The sequence below is a fragment of the Parathielavia appendiculata genome (assembly GCF_033297405.1).
Source record: "Parathielavia appendiculata strain CBS 731.68 unplaced genomic scaffold N657scaffold_8, whole genome shotgun sequence".
In the NCBI taxonomy this organism is placed as follows: domain Eukaryota; kingdom Fungi; phylum Ascomycota; class Sordariomycetes; order Sordariales; family Chaetomiaceae; genus Parathielavia; species Parathielavia appendiculata.
Window position 1 is genome coordinate 823,122 of NW_026944227.1, and position 23,606 is coordinate 846,727.

Genomic DNA, 23,606 nt, shown 5'->3' on the forward strand with positions numbered 1-23,606 from the left:
GTGATTATTGGATGCGGCTGGGTTCGGTGAGGGATTTGTCCGGGTTATGGCGTTTCAAGGATGGGTATCCGGAGGACTCAGGTTTCAATGGTTTATGGTTTGAATTTGGGGCACCGATATGGGCCCATCAGGACAGTTTGAAATGGGTGGAGATTCCCAGGGGTAAAAGGTCCGCTAACTTATTTGGCTTTGGCCTGCACTGCAGGCCAGACTGTATATCGAAGGGCAGATGCTGTCGGTTCAGGGTCCGGCGGCCCAAGGAAAGGAAGTCATGCGAAGCGTTTGCAACTTTCAGTGTACAAGGCTCTATTTTGTCGTGAACATCGGTTTTATACAGGTTTACCCGGCCAGATACTCTTACCAGCCCAGCTCAGCCCCTACCCTCCGGTTCCACCTGCCCCTACACCAACACATCCAAATCCTCCTCGTCATCCGCCCCCTTACCCTCACCCACATCGACGACGCTGGCATACGCCTCGCTCCGCTCGGCCTCGAGTTTGGCGATCTCGCTGGCGGCCCACTTCTTCCACGTCTCGTAGACGGCGTCCTCGAGCTCCATGCCGACCTGCAGGTCGGACTTGCCGAAGTAGGCGCCATACATGCGCGCCTCCTCGACCGCTATCCTGCGCTCAATCTCCTCCTGCTGCCGCAGCTGATAGAACTCTTTGCGCGCCTTGTCGTAGGCCGCCGCCTTGCTCATGCCTTTGACTTCCATCAGGTATAGCTGGCGTTGGACGACGCTAGACAGAGAAAGGGGAAAGGTCAGTTTTGGCTCTCGGTCCCTTCGCGGATGTGTGAATTGTGTACCTACCTCTCACCGCTCAACGCCATCCCCGGTTGGCGCAGCCCCTTGCTCCAGTCGCGGTACCGCGCGTCCTTGCCGTCCAGCTCGAGCACCAGCATGGGCCGCGCCAGTTCCCACGGGTGGTCGCGGTAGAAGTCCTGCCGCAGCTCGTCCTCCGGGTGCACAATATTGGTCGGGCGGAACATGTTGCGCGGCGGCCGCTGGGCGGCTTTCCCGCGGGCTTTGGGCTCGGTGTGCTGGATTGGGTACGGCCGGGTGAGGATCTCGGCCGGCGGGATGTGCGTCACAGCTTTCACCCATGGCGCGGGAATGTTTGGCTTGTTAGGGATGACAGAGCTGGATAGGTGTGATTGGGCTGTCTCGTAGACGCGCGCTGCCAGGAATTGGCGGCCGCGGACCATCTTGACGGGTTTTTCCACCCAGGAGGGATGTGTAGATCTCGAGTCTCTGTGATGGGGAGATCGAAATTGATGCCGGGGACGGTCGGGACGTCGTTGAGTCAGCTCAGTGGGGGATCGCAGTTGTCTATGGCGAGACCACTGGAGTGTGACCTCGTTCTTCCAAGTACTCTTTCCCCCAAAATAGCAGATGTCGTTTGGGGTGGTCGTCGGATTGCCGGCCAATGTGGAGCTTCATGGGCACAGCTGCTTCCATTCATTGCACTGCATGATTGCAGATGCCAAAATTTTAGTGGAGAACATGTGCTGGCCCCGTGCCAAGCCTGCCCCACAAATGCCGCTACTGTCCGGATACTTGGCGGTGGCTTCGATAAGTCGACTTGCCCTGGAACTAGACTTTTTTCTCGCGGCATCAAAGTCGCCGACGGACCTGATCAACGGCATCACATCCACGCCCTTCTCCCACCCCGATCTCGCGACAATTGGCAGAATTACGGGGGGCGAGAGGCTGGGCTGACGGCAGGCCACCATGTTGGGCGACAGCTCATGAGAGTCCCCAGCCGAATTGACGGGTCGATATGCGGCGCGATCCTCTTTCTGCACCGCCCGTCGCTGTCGTCGAATCGGTCTGCCGCCACGTCTATTCCAGGCTGCCTTCATAGCCCCGGCGGAGGGCCTGTGCAGAGCTCCCACGGCGCCTGCGCTGTCGGACGACAAACCGTCTGCAACAGCTCCGACACTGCGACGTCCAGACCGAGATTAGCGGCGCCTCAGCGGCGCCCGCTACTGTCCCTTCCGGTCCTTCGGATTTCCCACACCCGCTTTGGCAGCTCTTCCGGGCCCTCCATCCCCGCTATTCGTTCTAACCATTCGGTCGCTGTTGCCGAATCATCTCCCGTCCATGATCTCGACAACTATGACATTCCGGACGACGCGCCTCTGGGGACTCCAGACCCACGGTCTCCCCGCCCACCCAAACGACGGCCCAGCTTCTCCAAAAAAGAGCTGCTTGCTCTCCTCGACTACTACGATGGTGAAGAGATTGGCGCCGTCGAGGATTACCTCGAGTATCTCCGCGACCCCTACATGCGTGGCTATGCCCAGCCCAACACCCAGAAGATTGCGTTTGCCCGTACCGCCGAGGACTTTGAGTACCCATCCATGGAACAGGTGATCCAGGCTGGCGAAGAGGAGAAAGGGACCCTCTGGGAACTCCGCTTCGCCGTGCTCACGCGCCTCAGGACGCCTCACAAGGTCAGCCTCGACCACATCTACGAGCTCTACCAGCGCCTCCCGGAGCCGCGCATGCTCTACCTCCACTCTCGCTTTCGCCATCAGCTGCTGCGCACCCTCGGCCAACCAGATGAGCGGGACTCAGGGTCGATGCTGCGGTACTTCGAGGTGATTGCCGACGTCAAAAACACAGGCATACCCTTGACAACAGCCGAGTGGAACTGCGCCATCGCCTTCGCCAGCAAATATGTAGGCACCGTCTCCGAGACCGAGGTCGAGGCGGCCTTGAAATTGTGGCGCGAGATGGAGTGTGACGCCGGTATCAAGGCCACCAACGTGACCTTCAACATCCTCTTCGACGTTGCTTGCAAGGCCGGTAACTTTGCCCTGGCCGAGATGATCTACCGCGAAATGGAGTCGCGCGGCCACTACTACAACCGCTACCACTACACCAGCCTGATCCACTTCTTCGGCCTCAAGCATGAGACGGGCGGCATGCGTGCCGCCTACAAGGAGATGGTCGAAGCCGGCGAGATGATCGACACGGTCGTGCTGAACGCCATGATCAGCGGCCTGCTGCGGTCGGGCGAGGAAGCGCCGGCCGAGCGGCTCTACGAGCGCATGAAAACCGCCACGCTGAGCGAAGACAGCAACGCCGCCACGACCGTCCCCGTGCGCACCCCGACCTCGGACCGCGCCATCACGCAGGCACTGCTCATGTTCGCCAAGATTGCCCGCCGCCACCCGCGCTCGCGGGCCGCGCTGCAGCGCATGACGCTCCTTGCCCCGGACCTGCAGACGTACCGCATCCTGGTCAACCACTACGGCGTCAAGCGCGGTGATTTGGCAAAAGTGGCCGGCTACATCGACGAGATGAAGTTCTTCAAAATCCCGCTGCACCACGCCATCTTCCTGGCCCTGTTCAAGGGCTTCGCCCACCATGGCGGGTATGAGCGCTCCGCCTGGAGCGAGCGCCGCCTGACTGGGATCTGGAACGCCCTGCTGGACGCCCTCGACTCGGGAACGCCCGGGCTGGAAGTCAAGACGTGGCTGGCCGTGTGGGCGCTCCGGGCGTTTGCGAAATGCTCGACCAGGGAGAGGGTGTTGGATGTGTATGACGCGCTCAAGGCGAGGTGGAGCCTGGGTCCTGTTGATGAGCAGTTCATGATTGATTTTTTGAGTAGTCTCGTTAATAAATAGAGGGACAAAGCATGACCAGGGTCTAAGGGTCTTGAACCGTGTACGTACATTAAGGTGGTCGCCATGGTCCGGGCTGGGATCTGCGGTGAACTTGTACAATAGCGTCTAATATCCTTGCATATATGAGTGTACCATGGGTGGCGGCTGAAGACTGGAGCCGCGAGAGTAGAACTGATGAGAAAGACGATACGCTGGACGGTTTCCGCTGTCCCGTCATCGACCGTTGCTTGACCTGTTACCGGCTTGTCTGCCAGATCTTGAACAAAATTTCCAACAAGGTCTGCTTTTGGACTCGTAATGTTCGGTGGGGTTCGTTATTCCTCCACACATCGAACATGCGATGACGAACAAAGGAACGGGCGAGAAGTTATATACACCACAGATACAAGATCGTCCACCATTTCCTATCCTCAGCCCCGGACTCGTCAAGCAACCCATGAATGAAGGAACACATTAGTCGTGCAGGGGTATCGTCTATCGCTGCAGTCTATTCATGCGGGCGTAAATAACGAAGCAGCCCTCGCTGAATACGCTCAGAATGTTCGTAACCTCTCTCACAACGCCCCGACAGCGCCGGTTTCATGCAAGCGGCGCACCAAACAGGAGAAGAAGAAAACAGAAAAGAACGAATCATCTAGGTGGCCCAGTCTTCAGCATCGTCTCCCAATCCTGTTCAATCCCACTCCCACCACTCACCCGTTCGGCGTTGTCGGCCAATAGCACCCTCGGCTGTCTGCCGCTCATGATCCCGGGGCCAACAGAGATACTATTCCTCCCAAAAACCCTGCTACTCTGTCCCACCGCTGTATTTGCAGCCGGCTGAGCACCACCCGGGATCCCAACACCACCCCTATTGGTATTATTCTTCGCCGCCGCCGCCGCAGCAGCAACATACTCCTCATTAACCTCCTCAACCACCTCAACACTAACAGTTTTGATGATCCCCCGCGGCCATGCCTCCGAGCCAATGTCATTGCCTTCCTGCTCCACCTCCTCATCACTGCCATACCCGTAGCCTTCATCCCTGCCACTGTCACTCTCACTGCCACTGCTCATGTACTCTCCTCTCCTGCTCCGTTCACCAAGATCGTACTCGTCCCCCTCCGAATCCGCCGCTTCCCTAGAGCCACCGACACCACCCCGCCTGCTGCTGCTATTAGTAGCACTCTGAACGAGCCCAGGCCCCTCAATGATAAGGTGCGTCGTCCGCTTCCGATCAATCTCAATCCCAATCTCATCCCCCCTGTTACTCTCCCTTCCCATCGACAGTTCATCATGGTCATCACCCACCGTGCCGCTCGCGCGCGAGCTGGCCCTGGTATTGTCAGCAGCAGTAAGGCGGTTGATGCTGCGGGTGCTGCCCGCTCTGCTGCTGGCGGCGCTCCTGGCGCTCGCCGAGGTCAGAGTGCGTTTGCGGGAGGAGTGACTGGTGCCAGCGGAGGAGGCGGAGCTGTAGGGGTCTCGGCGTTTGTGTGTTCGGTGGTGGTGCCGGCGGCGGGTGGAGTTTGATGTGGATGTTGTTGTTGTTCTTCTTGTGCCGGTGCTGCCGCTGGTCATAGAAGAGCCGGAGTAAAGGGGGCCGAAGGATAGGAGGTTGGAGGTTGTCAGGGAGAGGTTCTGTTCGAGGCTTTATGGGCAGCGTTAGCAGCAATAGGTGAGAGTAAATCACGTTGGAGATAGGGTGGGCTTACGTGGCCATGAGAGAGGCGTAGAAGAAGTGGGTTGTGTACGTGCTGACGCGGGATGTTTGTGAGGTTTGTGCGGTCCACACAATGACGAAGATGCCGGAGCTGCGTGGCTGAGTGAATATGGAGTTTGGTGGGAAGATTTCCGGAGACTTACACGAAGCTCAGGGCAGATGTCGCGTATAGTGGCCCTGTTGGTTGGCTGCGGGGGACTTCGCGGATCATTAATATTGGAAACAGAGAGAGAAACACCCAGGTAAACACCGAAAAGACTAGTGAGTAGTCAGCGAATGTCAAGAGGTCGGCACACAGCGAAAACATACCGCCATGAGCGTAGCCAAAATTGGCTTGTATGCTTGGGTCCGCGCAGGCCCCAACCACAACAGGATTCCATGTCTTCTCCAACGGCCGGCATTGGAGGTACCCGACCATGACCGAGGCTAGGTTGATGACAGCCATTCCCACGATTAGCCCAGCCAACAAGATTCTCCAATGCCGCGCCCCTCTCAAGGGGCCCATGAAGAAGAGACATATTGAAATCTTGCTGAGGGTGGCGCTGATGACAGGCCATGGCTGGCCTATCACTTTGAACTGTAAAGCCCGTGCCGGGTCGGATGCGGTGCTCTCGAGGATGCTAAAGATGGTTCCCGACAATGCCAATACCTGGTTCCTGATCAGATGCCCTGTCCGGTTTCCTCTGCATGCTCTGGCCAACCCACCGTAGCCGCCCCACTGGCATAGTCGTCCGCCCCGAAGCCGCCACTTTTTCCCCACCGAACGTAAAAGCGAGCAAAGGTAGTGGCTATGGCAAAGCACGCCGTGGCCAGGGAGAAGGAGAGAAGGACCGGCCCTCGAGAGAGGTCGGCGGCGGGATCAGCCATGTTGGAGTGATTTACTTGACATGAAGACTCGACAAGGCATCAATATCCCGGCGTGCCTTAAGAGAAAATGATGGATTAACCAGACAAGGATATGGAGAGGGTCCCTCTCAGATCTTATGGCTGGCCCGGTATAGGGCTGGCTGCTGGAGGGACGGCTTAGCCGATCACGTCTAGTGGGTGCGGGCAGCCAGAGGCCGATCAGAAAGGGCCCGAAACCGCGGAGGAGTTCGTACCAGAGCAAGAAGAGTCTGGTTCCGGGGAAAGCTAGTGGCCGACTTGGGGTGTCGGAGACCCTGCATATCTGGCCAGCAAACACACTTGCGCAATCCGAGGCAAGTAAACGATGTGTAGGGAGCCAGAGCATTGGGACTATAGGAAGATCCGCTTGCTATGGTCATGGTTATGATGTAACAGCAGCTACCCTGATCCTGCTGAGCACGGCGGAAGGCCACCTTGCCCACGCGAGCCCCGAAACGAGGGATGCCCCATCCACACAAACAGACGAATAGACTCGGAGAGTCGGGTATGAGAAAACAAAAAGGGTGATCAACGCACTGAGCCCCGGAATTGGCTATCGGCGGAGTGGTCCAAATTGTGGACAACACACGCGACACAAAAGCCGGGGATCTGTGTCAAAGCCGACTCGCTCATGCGCTGTCGGCGACAGGGGAAACGCCTGTCCCTGTCGGCCATTATTCTGACGACTCGCTCATAGGAGACGGGCTGGCCGTGAAATGTGCCAATCAAACTCAAGGTCAAAGGACAGAAGGGAGAGATGTGAGTTGAGACTAGACGGGCCTTGAGATGAGCAGAGAAGGGGGGGTTTCAGGCGCCAGCTGAGTTGACAGTGCAAAACAATTGCAACTCAACGAGGGAGTCGAAGCTGTTTGAACGAATCACACCTCACACGTTAGAACAGCCGCCAGGAACTCCCAGGTTGTCGGCTTAGTTCGCCGCGCATGACTTTTCCGAGCCGTTCCTGCCGTCGCTGTTTGGAAGTGTATGATCTTCCCGATCGAAGGAGCTTGGAACAATTCGAGACAGCGCACGGACCACATGGCGCTTGTGAGAGTGAAAGTGCCTGCCAAGCCGGAAACCAAACGTGCCTTCCAACAACCTCGAACCATCAGTCCCGTCTTTCCATGTCTCCCTGCCACGGTACCAACAGCGAGCCTGACCGAGGCGGCTATTGAGTGGAACTCTCAGAGTTGATATACCTACCGGATACTGTGATGGTGCAGTGGTCTGATGAATCATCCTAGGCCGGTTGGGGCTGTAGAAGAGCTAGTCGACAAACGGAGGGATCGAAAGCCCAGCATCACCATTACTTTTCACAAAGCAAACCAAAGCGAATGCAGGTCCGATTTCCTTCTAAGTTGTTCATCACAACTCAAAAAAATCCGGGCATAGTCTGTTTTGATCAAGTGCCTGCGAATCGAGTCAAATTGACATCCATCCCCCCACCCCAGGCAACCCTCCCCTTTTGCCCACTCATCAACGATACTTTCCATCATGATATCTTCGATATAGCAGCCAATTCTCTACTTCTCTAGCTCTGGAAATGACTGATTTGCCGAATAATCAACAAATCATGGGTGGCTGGCTCAGTTCAAGGATAGCCACCTACCGTAACCAAGGTCGTGTCTGGAAAGAAAGCCGACGAAACGGCAAGGGGCATCTTCAAAACCTCACGGGCACTATATCCTCCGTACGTGGGTCAGATTCACTCAACTCAAACAGACCAAAGCGGTCCCTGATGCCGTTTGACAGCACGTCAGTTTGCTATGCGCTGGGCTGGAAATATTTTGGCTGTCGGGAGCCCTGGGCTAGGGTTGGCAAAACGGAGTCGAAAGCCCAGCATGAACGCCGACTTGTGTGTTTTCTCTCTTTTTCATCTCAACCTACATTGTCCTCGTTGATTTTTGGAAAATATCTTCGTTTGGTTTCGACCTCCTTTGCAGTGCCAACAACCACCTCTGCTAGTCTCCCTGCATTTGCAAGCGGCCTCGTTTGCAGGAAACATCCGCCGTATCTAACGACCCATCGAACTTCCGGCCACAGCACCGCTCCCTACAGTCATCATGTCTGCCGCCAGTTCGAACTTGGATGACCTAGAGCTTGCGCTAGCGCTGCAGCGTGAGGAGCTACAGCGGCTCAAGAAGGCACGAAAGGGAAAGGGTCGTGAGGGGAAAACGGACGATTTCACCCTCGCCATTCAGCTGTACGAGGCTGAGTTGGAGTCGGGCACATTAGTTGCCTCTGACCACTCCCTGTGTGCAAGCATCGCGCGAGCAGTCAGGCTAGGCGCTGACGTGATTAGCGCCATCCACCTGGAAGAGGAGCAGGCGGTCCTGGATCGAGAGTTTGCGCGCAAGTTGATGAGCCCAGAGGGCGGCATGCCGATTACGACACCTGCCAACAAGCTCGCTCCGACCGTGCCAGCCCCCGATGAGCAGCTTCTGGCCAGACTCGAAGCTCTAAACGTGTCGCCCGAGGAGCACCCGCCGGAGTCTTCTGCATGGGCTGCCAGCCGGCCTGTTCGAGGGACAAGACAAGGAGGCGTGCAACCCAATATTGAGTGCATAGGCTGCGGCGACAAACAACATCACACGAATATTTCTCGCTGCCCTTGCTCTCACGAGTACTGCCGTGAGTGCCTGGCGAGCCTCTTTACAGCATCTCTGTCCGACGAATCCTTGTTTCCTCCTCGCTGCTGCGGCCAGCCGATTCCGCTCAATTCCTGCCGGGCCTACCTTCCGTCAGAGCTCGCCAGACAGTTTCTGGAGAAGAAGGTTGAGATGGAGACACCGAACAAAACATATTGTTATCAGCCAACATGTTCCGTGTTCATCCCACAACAGTTCATCGACGGGGAAGTGGCGACTTGCACTGGGTGTGGGAAGACGACGTGTGTCGTGTGCAAGGGTCAGTCGCACGAGGGTGACTGTCCCCATGATATCGCTGTTCAAGAGCTCCTCTGGGTCGCGGCCGAGAACGGTTGGCAGCGGTGCCACTCTTGCCGCCGCTGGTCGAATTGGATATCGGATGCAATCACATGAGTAAGTAACGTTGTTCATTGGATTCACTGAATTCAGTCCTCGTGCTGATACATGGCAAGATAGCATGCCGCTGCGGAGCTCAGTTCTGTTATGTCTGCGGATTAGTCTGGAAGACGTGTGGCTGCGCGCAGTGGAACGAGGCACGCCTCTTTTCTCGCGCAAATGACATCGTTCATCGTGACGGCGATGCCGGGCGGCTTGGCGATGTGGAACGGGCGAACCGGGTGGAGAGGGAGCGGCAGAACTTGATGCGGAATCATGAGTGTGGGCACGGGACCTGGAGGCACCGCGGCGGTTCGCATCGCTGCGAGGTGTGCCATGACGTCCTCCCTCGGTACATTCTTGAATGTGTGCAGTGCAGGATCATGGCATGCAGGCGTTGCAGGTTCAATCGTGTCTGACCGGACCTGATGCTTGAACGGCTTGGGCAGCAAGGACTACGCCGGGTGTTGCAGACTGTAAATAGTAAAGACTTCGGAATTATGCGGCTGGTCGTTGCGCATACAATCCCCTACCAGGCTACTCGCTCCCAGGCTACCTACCACATAGGGGCTGCCAGAGTCCTAGATTAGTGCAAAACCCCGAGACACGCAGATTTGAAGCCCACATCAATGCCGGACTCATACAAGCTGATTGCGAATTGTGAAGTATCGTTCAACTTACAGCGGAGCTCCCACGGCTCATACGAGTAAAAGCCATCCTCAACTGTCTTGCGAAACAGGCCCTTATCACCGCCGGCATCAACACTACGCAGAAACTCTCCGCCTACACCTTGGCCTGCGCAGCCCTCATCATCGGCAGGGTTGCCGTCAATGCAAAATCATGCGTCATCTCCCTACTCCTAACCTTCTTCGCCTGTTCCGCCGTATACCCCCTCGCCTCAACAGCAGGATTATAACCCAGCCCATTCACCCTGCCGACCGTCTCCGAGTCCACCAGAGTCGCCTCCTTTCCATCAGCCCTCCTATACACCGTCACCACGGCCGCGCCGCCCAACCCCAAATTATGCTGCAGCGCCCACCTCGTCCCTTCCACCGCCCTGTTATTCGCCCACCCCCGCAAATGCCACACCAGCTCGGCACACTGCGCGATCCCCGTGGCGCCGAGCGGATGCCCCTTGGAAATCAACCCCCCGCTCGGATTCACCAGCACCTTCCTCCCGGGACCGTACGTGATCCCGCCCGCGCGGACCAGCTCGTGCGCCCGGCCGGGCTCCGCCAGCCCCAGCGCGTCGAGCACCACCATCTCGTTGGCGCTGAAACAGTCGTGCAGCTCGCACACGGCGACGTCGCGGGGCGCGACCCGGGCCTCGGCCATGGCGGCGCTCGCGGCGCGTACCGTCATCTCGCGGCCTACGAGGTCGATGGCGCTCTGCGAGAAGAGGGAGGGCCCGTCGGTCGCGAGGTGTTGGCCTGCGATGAGCACCGCTTGTGGAGCGAGGTGCGGGCGGGCGTCGAGGAAGGCTTGGGAGACGAGGACCGCGGCGGCGCCGCCGTCCGAGGTGGGGCAGCATTGGAGTTTGGTCAGTGGGGGGTGGATTTGTGGCGAGGACAGGATCTGCTCGAGGGTGTACACGTCTTGGAATTGCGAGTAGGGGTTGTTGACTGAGTGGGCGTGGTTGATGCGAGCAATCTCGGCGAAGTCGGCGGGCGTGGCGCCGTATCTGGGAAGGTGAACAACTAAACATGTGGATAATCTCAAGGGGGCGAAAAGGGATTGGATGTCTCACTTCTCCATGTACTCGCGCCCAGCGTTGCCGAACATCTGGGCTGCGCCGGGGGCCTTGGACAGGCCACGCGTCGTGGCCATCATGGCGTAGGTGGTCCCCAACGGCGACTCGCGGTCGTTCCAGAAGCTCTGCAGACTCCCGGGCATCATTTTCTCGAAGCCCACCACCAGCACGCAGTCGGCGCCGCCGGCCGAGATGATGTTGCGGGCCATGGCGAGGCCCGTGGAACCCGTCGAACAGTTGTTGTTGACGTTGTAGATGGGAATACCAGTCATGCCAAACTGGTAGAAGACGCGCTGGCCACAGGTTGAGTCGCCGTAGCAGTAGCAGGCGATGCCCTGCTCGACGTCGTCGTAGGTGATCTGTGCGTCCAGCATGGCCTTGATGCCGGCCTCGTAGCCCAGCTCGGTGTAGTCGACCTTGCCGCGCGGCTTGATGAACTTGGTCATGCCCACGCCGAGGACGAAGCACGGCTGTTTCTGCTTGGGCGCCATATTGTGTTTCTCAGAGGTGGTTGCCACAGGATATCGACAGTTTCAATGGAAGTGTACTAATGAATATGCAAGAAGTGATGATGTTAGGGAAGAAAAAAAAAACACCCGTTTGTAAGGCTGTCGTCTCGTGCTATATTGGCCCCTTGTCTGGGCTTCCGGCTCTCCCTTCGGGCCCCCACATTTACCCCAGATGCGGGGAGGTTGAAACCTGGAAATGCCGAGGCTCGTTGACAAGCCCTGAGCAATTGCCATTGCCCGAGAACGACAGACTAAGAGTCGTGGTTTTCACATGTGAGTAGATCGTGTCGACTTGCAGGATGAATGATGGGAATTCGCATGCCCTTCATGAAGGCTTGTTGACAACTCTGTCTTTTAGAGCATCATGAAACACCTGGTCTCCGAGCCATAAACTGAAGACAACTTAGCATAAGACGGGGTGAACTGAATGAGATAGCGAAACTCCACTTTCCCTCTCACCACGTTGACCGTACTGACTCTCCCCTGTAACCGGTTCCGGATCAAATCGGGGCTTGGCATGATCGGAGATCCACATTCCCGGGCGAGTGGGGCATCGGCTCCGGATTGCCAAGCAGCCCGGCCGGGGATGGGGCCGAGTCCGGCTTCGGTAGCCATGAAGACCGAAGGGGAGTGTCCTTCAGGTCTAATATCCACGTATTAGTCCAGCTAAACGAGAAGACTAGGTCCACAGAACGAAAGCCTCTTTTCCCATGCCTACCGCACCTACTAGTCCAAACTCGGCCCTCGCTCCTCAACAATTAGTAGGTACACATTAGGTAGCCGGTGCGCATCCACTGCGCTTTCCTCAGCATCGTTAGAGCCAAAATACTCAAGCACGGCCGGCGAATACGGGCGTGTCGACGCGACGGCGAGGATGCCGCCCGAGAAGAAAAGGCCGGCTCTCGCGGCAGAACGAGGTGTTGTTCGCGCGCAGGGAAAGGTCCCCCCGATTGCCTCGAGGGAGGAAGTCAACTAATACTAGAGACGAGATCGATCCAGGTTTCCTCATATCCCGGGTCGTCGACAGCCTCCCCATGCATTATATCATCAATATAACACTCGCCCACAAGCGTGTAGCCCTGTTTCTCATCGCATCGCCGAATGATGAACGGCACAGGGGTGCCATAGATGACGCACACCTTGTCTCCGGGCTGCGTATCGATGGGACCAACTCCTCGCATATTCGACGCGGTCCTGAATAGCCGCCTCCCGACACAAGCCGTGGCAACTGCATCCAAGAACAGGTTCCCGTTCCCGCCCCTGGAGATATCTTTCAGATCCTGCAGAGTAACAATGCCATGGCCGGACGACGCGCCAGTGCCGTCGTCGTTCAGGCCCGTCTGGTTCTGAGAGTCGCTTGTCCTCCCAACCTCATCCTGCCCTTCTTCGGGCACACCGACCCCAAACGCATCCAGTTCAAGCGCCCACCAGAGCCGGCCAGCGACAAGGCAGTGGGCAAAGTCAGCCAGCATGCCGCCTCGGTCCTTGGGCAGCCCGTACCAGCTCTTGCCTGCGGCCAAGGCCATCGCCAGCCCCTGCAGGCTGTGCCTTGTGTGGCCGTGCCGGGCAAGCACCACGTCGGCGTCCCCTCTGTAGGTGTGAGACCCTGAGGTGGGCCCCACGTCGTTTGTAGCGCTCACGCCTTCGAGCATGACGCCGTGGACGCCGAGTCGGTCCGCATCAACTGCTTCCTGTTCGGCGGCCCGGAACTGAGCCGCCCTGGACAGACCAGCGGCAAAATCTGGGTGTGCATCCAGCGGCGCCAGGACTTGTGGGCCAATGTGATGCCATTGTGGGATCCAGGATGGGAGGGTTGAGTCGGGTGGAACGACGGTGGAAAAGCGCCGCACCTCGTGCAAGTCCGTATGGTGGACATGGGACAGGAAGGCTAGACATTTTGTAGAAGAGATTATCGCGGCCGCCACCCTGCGGTAAACGCCTGCAAGGGACTGCCCGTAATCGGGCGTAATGTAGGAATTGACATGATCCGTCGTGGGCAAGCCGAGAAGCCCAAAGATCTTGTCACGCTTGTCCTCACACTTGAACTGCCTCGTGAGGGTAAGGAGCTCGCCGAACGAGAAACGGAGCGTGTTGAAGTAGTTTTGCAAACGGGAGATCCTGTACATAAAGTACGCGTTCATCATACCTACGGGGACGAGGCGAACTGACTCGTCGGGTAGGTAGGTCGGTAAGTAGCCGGAATGGGCGCCCTGGGCGACCCAGCCGGGCACGATGCAGTTCCAGTTCGTCCGGATGATAGCTGCAGCCAGTCCAATCCACTCCCACGGCATTTCGCATGCGCCCCAAATTGCCGTGGCCCGCCGCGCCAGGGCAATCTCCTGGACGACCCAAAGACGGGAGAACCATCTTTTGTTGTACAGCTGCAGGACCTTGGCCCAGACTGGGCTATCTGCAGCAAGGAGCCCCTCTCCATCAGATCCCGAGAGTGTTCCGCAACTCTGAATCCGGTACTGGGGCCTTCCCACCCGCAAGGCATGTTTTGCTGCCGCCGCCGTTGCCGCCCATGTCGAGACCACCGAGCACACTCCGGCGAAGGCCTTCGAAGATGCCCTCGCGACCGGGTCAGAGACTTGGTTGGCATCCTCATCCTCTCCGAGCCACACAAGGACGTCGTGCGCATTTCGAAGAATGTCACCCATCCCGGCCACCTGTTGGCTTCGCTCCTGGGGGTTGCTCTGGTCGATGCAGAGAGCGTCGGCCCACACGACCCGTCTCGAAGCCTCGCGCCGAAGTCGGTGCAGAGCCATGTAGAGGTTGCGCCCACTGCCACCTCTTGTCCGTTGCATTCAATCATAGGGCTCTTCAGTCCAGTCCTCGACTGCCCAAGGGCTTCCCCTTCCATCCACGGCTCCCACCCCGTCCACGGCTCCCTCCCGGTCATCCACGTGTACGAGAGGGCCTCGTAGGCGCCGCGGTTGTCGCACATGGAGCAGACGTGCATACGGCATTGAAGCCTCGCATCGTCCGTACCAGGGAGGATCTCGAGGAGGCGGAAGTAGTCTTTTGAAGGGAGGCGTGTGTAGAGCGGTGACGATGCCGCAGCGTGGTTCTCCGAAACGATAAACAGAGGTTTGATCGCCTCAACGCCCTCTTGTAGAGAAGGGGTACCCGCCTCGTTGTGGCCGACCGCGTTACTGAAGGCATTGTCTCTGGACATGAGCTCTCCCATGTCCCGGTTGGAGATTGTAGGACCATGGCCAGGAAGTACGAATCCAAAAGATTGCCTGGCCGTTGACATCGTCTGTGCGTACGGCCGTCGTTCCTCGGCTGCCGTGAAGGAAGCAAGCTGGCGCTTGTGTTCTTGCTTAGCCCCATCACTAGCACTTCCTATAGAGGGAATCGATTCAGGGTCTGGAAGTGCGAATTCCACAGATTGGGTGGCCATTGAGATGGTCTGCGCATAGGGCTGCCGTTCCTCGGCAGTCATAAATGAAGCGAGCTGACGCTTTTTTGCATGCTCAACCCCATCACTGGTACTTCCTGCTGTGGAAATGGGACGAGTCGCTTCTTTGGAGGTATCGCGAAGCCTCCTGGGAGGGAAGTACCTGATCATTTGTGTCAATGGACGTGAAGGCGCTTCCTCTGAGTATTGAATCTAATCGGCGACGGAGCCCGGTGTATCGGTGAACAACTTCCTGCTCGTTATTCCTGTTTATGGCTTTAAGTCCGTCGCTTCCAGAATGTCTTAAGGCACATTGCGTGGGTTGGCTTACCTGGACCATCATGACTCAGATATAGCTCAGCCGCACGAGGCTAGACATATATGCATCCAAAGCGGAGGACTTTACGCGCTCTTTCTTTTCTGTTGCGTCCTTTGTGTCTGGTTCGTCAGTTCTTCCCAACTTTTCTGTGCCCCGTCGGAACTCACCACCCAAAGCGGAATCCATGAAACACCGTCGTACCCTCGTTATAACCCCGGAATTCCGCGTGTGTGAGCATCACCTTCATCACAATGTCAGGATTTCAAAAGAATAGTTCGAGGGCTGTCCGTACGGCTTGCAATAGTGGGATATGCTCGAATCTGTTGTTGACATATTGCCTCAGCTTTCTATCGCAGCCCATGCTCGATCTTCTTGAACCCCCTTGGGATAATGTGCGAGTGGTGATCATCTCCGTCGGTTCCCTCACAGCGCTTACCCTCGGAAGCTTCATCAACCACTGTTTGAAGCAGCTGCCGACGCTCCTCCTCCATCAGCCCTCTTCGGACCACCGTCCTTGATCCCCTCCTTCGCTTCCTTGCCCTCTTTATCACCCCTCCCTCTACCCCCGCGCCTCCTCCCTCCGCGTCTGCTGCCCTGCTCACCCCCTGCTTTCTCTCCCGCAGGGCCAGCAGGGACCGGTGTTGGTGGCGCAGGATCTTGCTTTGCAGAGGCAGGTGCCTGAACTTGTGCCGGTGCCTGTGCCTGAGCCTTACCCGGCACCGTAGCAGATCCCGCCACGGACATAGACCCACTAGCCGCAGCAGCAGTAGCATTCTTCCCCTGCCCCTGGCCAGACGCCTTCTTCCCCATCTCCTTCCTCTCTAGAACCTGCACCGTAGCCTGCGCAATCGCCACCGGACTGGCCGCCATAGCCTTGGCGAGGCCGGTGTGGTTGGCAAAATCGACATAGGCGAACCCCTTCTTGCGGTCCATCTCGACGCTCGTCACGGTGCCGAAGGCCTGGAGGGCCTCCTTGAGCAAGGCTTCGGTGACGCCCTGCGAGTGGTTGGCATGCTTGACGAAGGCGCGGGTTGCGCCTGGGCTGGGCGTAGCGGCGGCATTGGAAGATTTCTTGGAACCGCCTCCGCCTGGTTGTTTTTGAGAAGAAGCGGACTTCGGCCCGGAGGGAGGAGTTGGGGTTGCTGTTTGGGCTTGTTGGGAGGGGGCGGTCTTGGACGGGCCGGTTGGTGCGGGCGGCACTGTGGGCTGAGGTTGCGAGGATGCGGCCGGTTGGTTGTCCTTCTTTTTCAGCACCGTGATGGGTGGTTTTGCTGCTGCTGGCGCTGCGGGGTGTGTCACTTTGTCGGTACCAGCGTCCCCCTTGCCATCTCCCTTACTCTCTCCCTTTACCTTGGCGTTATCCTCGCCGGCGCCGCGCTTCCTATTCCTGGACTTACCCGAAGCTAGAGGCTGCGTCTTCACGAAGGCAGACTGCGCCGTAGGCTCAGAGGGTGTAGACGGTGGTGCGGGCTCAGGGGCGGGTGGTGTGGCTGGCTTAGCGGTCTCCTTAGCAGCGGTGGCCTTGGCCTCTGACTCGGCCTTGGCGGCGTCTTGACGAGCTTTGCGATGAGCGTTGCCCGGACTAAGGCCCAAGTCGCGTTGCAGGATCCTGGCCGCAGCTGCTATGCCCGCTCGGCGGCTCTTAGGAGGGGGCTCCTGACCTCCGGGATGTGAGGTGGGCGGCGCATTCGATTTCATCTGAGCCGCAACAGCTTTTGCAGCCTCGGCAGCAGCTTCCGCAGCAGCGGCAGCCTTCTTGGTGAGTATTTTGACTGACTCCTTTGACGGGTCAGACGTCTTCTCCGAGGCACGTTCCGGCGCCCTCTCCTTCTCGGACCTGCCATCCCTAGACCTTTTCTTTGGCTCCTCAGGGGCTGCTGGAGCAGCTTTGCCTTTCCCTGCTCCCTGTGAGTCCTGACGTGCATGTTTCGCGCTCTTCGCAGCGGCCGCCTCTTTGGCCTTGGCAGCCTTTTTCTCCTTGAGGTATTCAACCAAGGGCGTCGTCGTCAGTTCAACTTTGGGTAGTTCCTCAGCACCCTGGCCCGCTTCCGGCGCCTCCTTCTGCGCGTCAGGGTTCGCCAGGGCCTCGAGGAACGCCATAAACTCTGGGTCTTGATCAATGGTACCTTGCCGCCCATCGACGCGCTTCTTGCCACCGGGGATTCTCTTATAGATGGCAAACTCTACTGTGGGCGGAGAGACCAGGGCAGGGTCGTTGTATGTCTCCTTGGCGTCCTCCCACCTTTCCGATTGCACCTTCTGCAGGAGTGCTGTCAAGTCATCTCGCCGCACAACATGCAGGTATGCGCGGGAGGGTTGTGATGGTTTTGACGGACTGTATGAAGGCATGTTAGTGCTTGCAAAGAAACCAGGAGGGGACGGCGCCTCACTGTTGCGACAATTTTCCCGGCCAGTACGAAAACCAGTCGACTTTTCCACGGCCAACCCTCCATTCATCGCCCAGGATGGTGACGAATTCCTCCTCGGTCATTCCCGGCGGCAAGCGGCGCACCACGACCTTTTCGCCCTGCACGGGCGCTTTCACCCTCGGTGCCTTGGCCGCATCGTTCGAAGACTGGCCGACGACGCCGTTCGTCTTCCTCGACAGTAACTGAGGAGTGCTCATGTGGATATGGAGTTCCGTTGCGAGCGGCAAATGGATTAAATCCAGGCGAGCGATTGATTGGCTCTCAATGGTATGGGCGATCAGAGTAAGGTATTCCGGAAATCGAACTGGAAAGCAATGAGTCGATAATGGCGGGGTCGGAGAAGAGTTAAGGGGAGGGAAAAGGGCGGACTTCGTGCAATGCGGTAATTCTACTCTCGTCTCGTTCTAATTTCGCCTGATTTACGGTTTTGCTATTCAGGTGTTCAGAGTCGACGGACCGTCCCTCCCTTCAATCATGTTACAGGCTTGACCTGTGGGCGAGGAGCTGTGTGAGACTGTTGAGTGAACTTAAACCACCAGATGATGAGATCCAAGAGAAATTGATAAGCCCGGTCATTTTAACGTTATCGGCCGACCCACTCCCTTCTTGGCATAGTACGCCATAGGGCCGCAATTTCTTGGACAGAGCGCCCCCTCCGCGACATCAAGACAACTGAGGGGACCCAACCCGATGTTGAACGAGTAGCTTGCTTACTGTATATGCGATCGCTCTTCGATGGAGTTTTGATGAACATGAACGAACCTCCCCCTTCACAGCTTCTCGATTAATTCCAACATAAGTCGCGTTCTCCATACGACCTCGGCCTGCATCACCCCGCAAAGAAGCGCCGCTTCGATAATCGCTGAACAAAACCAACCATAAGGCCCGAACCTGTCTTCTCTTAGGTGCACGTCACCATGGCTACGGTACCAAAGCCGGGGCCGGCAAACCTCCGGCCAGGCGCCGGCCTAGACGAGTGGCTCGAGGAGGCCAAGCAGTGCCACTATCTGCCGGAACATGTCATGAAGCAGCTCTGCGAAATGGTCAAGGAGGTGTTGATGGAGGAGTCCAACATTCAGCCCGTCGTTACCCCCGTCACAATATGTGGCGATATCCACGGCCAATTCTACGACCTACTCGAGCTGTTCCGTGTCGCCGGCGGCATGCCCGGCGACTCCAATGTCCAGGCGCCCATGACGAGCACGACAGTAATTACGTCCGACGAGATTGAGCCGCCGTCAGAGATCACAAATTTAAAACTCAAAATGAAGGTTATAAGGTCCGGGACAACAGCAGAAGGCGGGTCAGGGGATCACAACGACGACACGTTTCAGGAGGAAACCACGCACACTGCGCCGCCCGCCGACTCAGGCGCGCAGTCGGTCGACACCCGCTTTGTCTTCCTCGGCGATTTTGTTGACCGGGGTTACTTCAGCTTAGAGACGTTCACACTTCTAATGTGTCTAAAAGCAAAGTGAGAAATCATTACCTTACTCATTCTCAGCTGTGCATCCCCGTTAACAAGCGCACCCCAGATATCCCGACAGGATAGTCCTTGTCCGCGGCAACCACGAGTCGCGCCAAATCACCCAAGTCTACGGCTTTTACGAAGAATGCCAGCAGAAATATGGCAATGCCTCAGTCTGGAAGGCATGCTGCCAAGTTTTTGACTTCCTCGTGCTCGCGGCCATCGTGGACGGCACCGTCCTCTGTGTGCACGGCGGGCTGAGCCCCGAGATCCGCACCATTGACCAGATCCGCGTCGTTGCGCGAGCGCAGGAGATTCCGCACGAGGGCGCCTTTTGCGATCTCGTGTGGAGCGACCCAGAGGAGATCGAGACATGGGCCATCAGCCCGCGCGGCGCCGGGTGGCTGTTCGGGCACAAGGTTGCCACCGAGTTCAACCACGTCAACGGGCTGCAAACTATCGCGCGCGCCCATCAGCTAGTCAACGAAGGGTACAAGGTAACGTCACCCCGGCTTTCCCCCTTTCATTTCGCATCGGTTTATTGACCTTAATCCCAAGTTCCACTTCCCATCCAAATCCGTCGTCACCGTCTGGTCGGCGCCCAACTACTGCTACCGCTGCGGCAACGTGGCTTCCATCATGACCGTCTCCAACACGGGCGGCGGCGGCGGCAAGAGCAACAGCCTGGACACCAAGTTCTCCATCTTCTCGGCCGTCCCCGACGACCAGCGCCACATACCCGGCGGCCGCCGTGGCGCCGGCGACTATTTCCTCTAGAGAAGGCGGCAGCGGCAACATGTCCGGAACCCTCATCAAAATACAAACAACAACGGAGACAGAGACCATTGGAAGATTATGCCGGGTGATGAGTGGCAGTGGCCGTGGGTATACAACCAGTCTTCTCATCATCGCCCATCACCCGTGTCCGCGCTCGTGGTCGCCGCCGGGCTCGAGGAGGGAAAGGAGCAAAACAGGCCTACAATGTACCGTCAGCGCGCCGTAGCCCGGGCTATTGACGCCCAAGCGTGGGTGGACGGCCGGAGGTGGCTTACGCCCCCCGAAGGAGTGGGAATTATGCCTGTGAGAATAAGACATGGAGCCGAAAGGGCACGTAAGTGGGGCCAAGGAAGGGTTTAGACGATTCGGAGGAGGGGGGTTGAGCTGAGAGGAGGAAGAGGTTGGTTGGGTGAGACCTAAGAGCGCAGCAAGCAGTGAGGATGAAAGACAGGGTGTCTGTGGTAATGGGGCGCTGTTCATTTGGAGAGAAGAGATGGGGTGGGTCTTGTTTGCTATAGCGGACGACGGCGTCTTTGTATATTATGCATGCATGCATGGCTTTCATTAATGAGGAACGATGAGATGGGCATTCTGATAACCCCTTGCGCTCCGCCACTGCGGCTTGGTCATTGCAGCTGTGTGTATGAAGGAAAGATGTAGGAAGCCGAACAGTAGGAGGCCGTGCGTCAGGCCGTTTCTGCAGAGACTGGCAGAGAATGCGAGCAGAGGATGATAAAATTAATTGGAAGATATTCGATTCCATTTTTCGCGTATGACACCGCCGTCTATATACCAACTCGTCAGCCACGCCACTCGGGCTGGGTTCTAGAGCATGAATGGTGATGTATGCAAAGGGAGGAAGAACAGACAACAACAGCAGCACCATGGGAGGTATCGAAGTATCGTCCGACATACGGATCCCACCATTATACACCATCATTATTCTTCCTCCTATGACGTGTGTCACCTCTGGCCCTTCAACTCTTCCTCGACCTCCTCCTTGACCAGCTCCCGGACAGCCTTCCAATCGTTCGCCACGTCGCGCACCCTTTTCTCTTTCTTATCCAACCCGACAAACTCGGGCGGCAGCACCTTGGAATCAAATTCAAATCCTTCCTCGTCCTGCAACGCGAGCGTGACGGCACCAGCAAACTTGGCGGGGTGGGCCGTCGAGAGCGAGATGATGGGCACACCCGGGACGCCGTCGCCGGCGGCGCGCGCAGCCGACCGCTTGGCGGCCTCGACGCCGACGGCCGTGTGCGGGTCCAGCACGTAGCCAACCTCCTTGTAGATTGCGCGGATGGTATCGAGCGTCTCCTGGTCGCTGACGCGCTCGCTCTCAAAGGTGCGGCGTGCCGCCTCGAGCACGTCCTTGTACACGGGGCCGAAGCCGCCCTTGGTCTTGAGGTCCGACAGCCACCGCGCAACTTCCTGCCCGGCCTGCTTCTTGTTCCACTCGTCGTCCATGCCGGCGCTCGACGCGAACTCGTAGGCGAGGAACCAGAGAAGGCGCTCAAAGTTGGACGAGACCAGAATGTCCATGGCCGGCGAGAGCGTCTCCTTGACGCCGTCCTCGTGGGCCTTGACGCCGTCGGTCTCGAGACCACCCTCGGCGGCCTTGCCGTAGGTGGGCTTCTTCTCGTACCGACCCGTCTTCCAGAAGCGGTCGAGGATGTCGTTCTCGTTGGTCGCGATGACAAGCTTGTCGACGGGCAGGCCCATGCGATGGGCAAAGTAGCCGGCCAGAATGTCTCCGAAGTTACCCGATGGAACTGCAAAGCGGACCTTGTCGCCGACCTGGAAGGAGTCGGGTTGTTGGCGGGCGAGGGAGAAGTACGAGTAGAAGTAGTAGACAGTCTGGGCGAGGATGCGCGCCCAGTTGATCGAATTAACGGCGCCGAGCTTGTGGGTCGAGTTGATGTCGGTGTCGGCGAACAGAGCCTTGACAATGTCCTAGGCAAAGTGTTAGTGAATGAAGATGGAACCGAGCACAGGCTAACCCACCTGGCAGTTGTCAAAGTTGCCAGTGACGGCGAGGTTGTGAACGTTGGCGTCCAGCACTGTGGTCATCTGGAGCTCCTGGATGGGGCTCACGCGACCTTTGGGGTGGAGCATGAAGACGGAGACATCCTTCTTCCCGCGCAGGCCATAGATAGCGGCCGAACCCGTGTCGCCGCTTGTCGCGCCCACAACAGTGAGGTGATACCTATCCCGCCCCGTCTTGCCCTCGTTCCGTCGCACCAAGAAGTACTCGAACAGGTTACCGAGGAATTGCAGGGCCACATCTTTGAAGGCGAAGGTAGGCCCGTGGAACAGCTCCAGCAGGTGAATGTTGTCTTGGAGGTGGATGAGTGGGGTGACTTGGTCGGAGCGGAAGGTCGAATAGCTGCGGCGGATGATGTCCTTGAGGTCATCGGCAGGGATTTCGGAGGGCGAGATATAGAGCGACAGGATGTTGAAGGCGAGGTCGACAAACGGAAGGTCCTTCCACGACTCCCATTCCGGCGCCGTTGGGACCTCTTCGGGGATGTACAGACCGCCGTCCGAGGCGAGGCCCTTGAGGACGACTTCCTCAAAAGAAAGCTAGAGCAATTGAAAGAGTCAGCGGGGTTATTCTTGTGATTATGGACGGCGTGACGTGTTGCACGCAAGCCCGAGGACCTACACCGCTATCATTGCCCCGCGTGCTGAGATAGCGCTGCGACGCGGTGTGCGTCTGCGCGGGGGAGCCGTTGGCAACAGCACCGTTGGACATGTTGGCGCGGAGAGTGATGTGTCGATGCTTGGACCCAGCTGCTCGGGAAACGGGGGCGGACAGTCACCGAGAGACGGTGAGAAGGGGCAGGAGTCACAGAGGCATGGTCGGATAGCGGTGCCGAGCATCGGCGGGCGGGGCCTTCAAAAATTCAAGGCCGCTTTGCCGTTGTGAGACATCAGAGTTTTGCCCCGCACCCAAAATCAACGTTCGAACCAGATTGTGGGGACAACGGTCCTGAGTCGCATCAACAATTGACAGGGGCATGGCCCGAAGAATTGACGCAATTGCTGTGTATGGCATGCCAGTTGAGCATCTGGTTCTGGCGAGAAAGAAGCGGCAAACCGAGATCAGGGTCTCAACCTCGTAACTAAGTGGTGCTCAATCCTGACCTGATGGTGGAATCAGATGAGGCGCCTGGCTTCACATCCCATGGTCGATGTTTGCCAGACACACCCACGTTGCGCTGCATCTCGAGTTGGAATTGGTGGGTTACCTCGCAGACTGTGCTTGCGTTAAGAAGTCCGGCGGTCCTTGATAGGCAGTCTTCCGGTGCAGTAAGTATTCATGGCGTACTGTCGAGTCTCTGCCCGAGGGTCGTCAAGCAATCTAGCCTCGGGGCCTACCTGGAGCGTAATCATCAAGCTCCAGACCTAGTAATTCTGAGCTAGCTATTCCGGGGCGACCGTGTTGAGGTTTTTAGTCAGAGTCCGAAGAGCAGCAGTCGAAAATGGAGTGAAGTGCGGAGTCAAAAAGAGTGGACATCTACCTTGGAAGTCCACGATATGTGAGTGCGGTACATTCCCGGTTGGAAACTGAATGGCGTGGAGGGGCATCAGTCAGGCGATACAGGTCCCTTTGACCCCAGCCGTCGAAGATTCTCTTTGCAGGAGAATTGATTCACTCCGTATACAGTCGGGTTGGCCATCGCCTCATCCTTCGATGAGGACGTG

The 23,606-nt window shown here is 57.7% G+C and overlaps 11 protein-coding genes across 11 annotated transcripts; 3 read left to right on the forward strand and 8 right to left on the reverse strand.

Moving 5' to 3' along the window:
• Positions 1 to 43: 43 nt before the first annotated feature.
• N657DRAFT_646564 (mitochondrial ribosomal protein) lies at positions 44 to 1,464 on the reverse strand. The gene is made up of 2 exons (XM_062793143.1): positions 812 to 1,464; positions 44 to 740 (listed from the first exon to the last, which is right to left on the reverse strand). Exons 1-2 carry the CDS (start codon positions 1,204 to 1,206, stop codon positions 401 to 403), a joined length of 735 nt encoding a protein of 244 aa, XP_062646580.1. The 5' UTR covers positions 1,207 to 1,464; the 3' UTR covers positions 44 to 400.
• A 134-nt stretch (positions 1,465 to 1,598) lies between these two features.
• On the forward strand, positions 1,599 to 3,983 carry N657DRAFT_646565 (uncharacterized protein). Its single transcript, XM_062793144.1, has one exon. The coding sequence runs from the start codon at positions 1,750 to 1,752 to the stop codon at positions 3,634 to 3,636; it is 1,887 nt and encodes a 628-aa protein (XP_062646581.1). The 5' UTR covers positions 1,599 to 1,749; the 3' UTR covers positions 3,637 to 3,983.
• Positions 3,984 to 4,170: 187 nt separating this feature from the next.
• N657DRAFT_481085 (uncharacterized protein) lies at positions 4,171 to 5,433 on the reverse strand. The gene has a single exon (XM_062787563.1). The coding sequence runs from the start codon at positions 5,191 to 5,193 to the stop codon at positions 4,267 to 4,269; it is 927 nt and encodes a 308-aa protein (XP_062646582.1). The 5' UTR covers positions 5,194 to 5,433; the 3' UTR covers positions 4,171 to 4,266.
• Positions 5,334 to 6,287, reverse strand: N657DRAFT_481015 (uncharacterized protein). Its single transcript, XM_062787562.1, has 3 exons — positions 6,041 to 6,287; positions 5,645 to 5,984; positions 5,334 to 5,593 (listed from the first exon to the last, which is right to left on the reverse strand). Exons 1-3 carry the CDS (start codon positions 6,200 to 6,202, stop codon positions 5,475 to 5,477), a joined length of 621 nt encoding a protein of 206 aa, XP_062646583.1. The 5' UTR covers positions 6,203 to 6,287; the 3' UTR covers positions 5,334 to 5,474.
• A 1,996-nt stretch (positions 6,288 to 8,283) lies between these two features.
• N657DRAFT_664647 (uncharacterized protein) lies at positions 8,284 to 9,823 on the forward strand (the record flags this gene model as incomplete). Its single annotated transcript, XM_062795248.1, has 3 exons — positions 8,284 to 9,230; positions 9,267 to 9,270; positions 9,321 to 9,823. 3 exons carry the CDS (start codon positions 8,284 to 8,286, stop codon positions 9,660 to 9,662), a joined length of 1,293 nt encoding a protein of 430 aa, XP_062646584.1. The 3' UTR covers positions 9,663 to 9,823.
• Positions 9,824 to 9,874: 51 nt separating this feature from the next.
• Positions 9,875 to 11,604, reverse strand: N657DRAFT_598630 (thiolase-like protein). Its single transcript, XM_062790045.1, has 2 exons — positions 10,991 to 11,604; positions 9,875 to 10,924 (listed from the first exon to the last, which is right to left on the reverse strand). The coding sequence occupies exons 1-2, from the start codon at positions 11,482 to 11,484 to the stop codon at positions 10,027 to 10,029; spliced, it is 1,392 nt and encodes a 463-aa protein (XP_062646585.1). The 5' UTR covers positions 11,485 to 11,604; the 3' UTR covers positions 9,875 to 10,026.
• An 866-nt stretch (positions 11,605 to 12,470) lies between these two features.
• Positions 12,471 to 14,692, reverse strand: N657DRAFT_681786 (uncharacterized protein; the record flags this gene model as incomplete). The annotated part of the gene is made up of 2 exons (XM_062796425.1): positions 12,471 to 14,286; positions 14,379 to 14,692. 2 exons carry the CDS (start codon positions 14,690 to 14,692, stop codon positions 12,471 to 12,473), a joined length of 2,130 nt encoding a protein of 709 aa, XP_062646586.1.
• A 982-nt stretch (positions 14,693 to 15,674) lies between these two features.
• Positions 15,675 to 17,850, reverse strand: N657DRAFT_575290 (uncharacterized protein; the record flags this gene model as incomplete). Its single annotated transcript, XM_062789093.1, has 2 exons — positions 15,675 to 17,559; positions 17,615 to 17,850. 2 exons carry the CDS (start codon positions 17,848 to 17,850, stop codon positions 15,675 to 15,677), a joined length of 2,121 nt encoding a protein of 706 aa, XP_062646587.1.
• Positions 17,851 to 18,570: 720 nt separating this feature from the next.
• N657DRAFT_681788 (Metallo-dependent phosphatase) lies at positions 18,571 to 19,898 on the forward strand (the record flags this gene model as incomplete). Its single annotated transcript, XM_062796426.1, has 3 exons — positions 18,571 to 19,127; positions 19,189 to 19,618; positions 19,680 to 19,898. The coding sequence occupies 3 exons, from the start codon at positions 18,571 to 18,573 to the stop codon at positions 19,896 to 19,898; spliced, it is 1,206 nt and encodes a 401-aa protein (XP_062646588.1).
• A 148-nt stretch (positions 19,899 to 20,046) lies between these two features.
• On the reverse strand, positions 20,047 to 21,018 carry N657DRAFT_481188 (uncharacterized protein). The gene has a single exon (XM_062787564.1). The coding sequence runs from the start codon at positions 20,836 to 20,838 to the stop codon at positions 20,194 to 20,196; it is 645 nt and encodes a 214-aa protein (XP_062646589.1). The 5' UTR covers positions 20,839 to 21,018; the 3' UTR covers positions 20,047 to 20,193.
• Positions 20,862 to 22,653, reverse strand: N657DRAFT_656894 (tryptophan synthase beta subunit-like PLP-dependent enzyme; the record flags this gene model as incomplete). The annotated part of the gene is made up of 3 exons (XM_062794749.1): positions 20,862 to 21,851; positions 21,903 to 22,481; positions 22,564 to 22,653. The coding sequence occupies 3 exons, from the start codon at positions 22,651 to 22,653 to the stop codon at positions 20,862 to 20,864; spliced, it is 1,659 nt and encodes a 552-aa protein (XP_062646590.1).
• Between the last annotated feature and the right edge of the window lie 953 nt (positions 22,654 to 23,606).

Bases quoted from the DNA above. Each gene is read 5' to 3' on its own strand.
- N657DRAFT_646564 (XM_062793143.1), bottom strand. From the start codon at position 1,206: ATGGTCCGCGGCCGCCAATTCCTGGCAGCGCGCGTCTACGAGACAGCC. The intron at 741-811 runs GTAGGTACACAA...TTCTCTGTCTAG, and splicing joins ATGGCGTTGAGCGGTGAGAG to CGTCGTCCAACGCCAGCTAT.
- N657DRAFT_646565 (XM_062793144.1), top strand. From the start codon at position 1,750: ATGAGAGTCCCCAGCCGAATTGACGGGTCGATATGCGGCGCGATCCTC.
- N657DRAFT_481085 (XM_062787563.1), bottom strand. From the start codon at position 5,193: ATGACCAGCGGCAGCACCGGCACAAGAAGAACAACAACAACATCCACA.
- N657DRAFT_481015 (XM_062787562.1), bottom strand. From the start codon at position 6,202: ATGGCTGATCCCGCCGCCGACCTCTCTCGAGGGCCGGTCCTTCTCTCC. The intron at 5,985-6,040 runs GTGGGTTGGCCA...ATCAGGAACCAG, and splicing joins ATGCCAGTGGGGCGGCTACG to GTATTGGCATTGTCGGGAAC. The intron at 5,594-5,644 runs GTATGTTTTCGC...ACTACTCACTAG, and splicing joins TTTTGGCTACGCTCATGGCG to TCTTTTCGGTGTTTACCTGG.
- N657DRAFT_598630 (XM_062790045.1), bottom strand. From the start codon at position 11,484: ATGGCGCCCAAGCAGAAACAGCCGTGCTTCGTCCTCGGCGTGGGCATG. The intron at 10,925-10,990 runs GTGAGACATCCA...TCACCTTCCCAG, and splicing joins GGGCGCGAGTACATGGAGAA to ATACGGCGCCACGCCCGCCG.
- N657DRAFT_481188 (XM_062787564.1), bottom strand. From the start codon at position 20,838: ATGATGGTGTATAATGGTGGGATCCGTATGTCGGACGATACTTCGATA.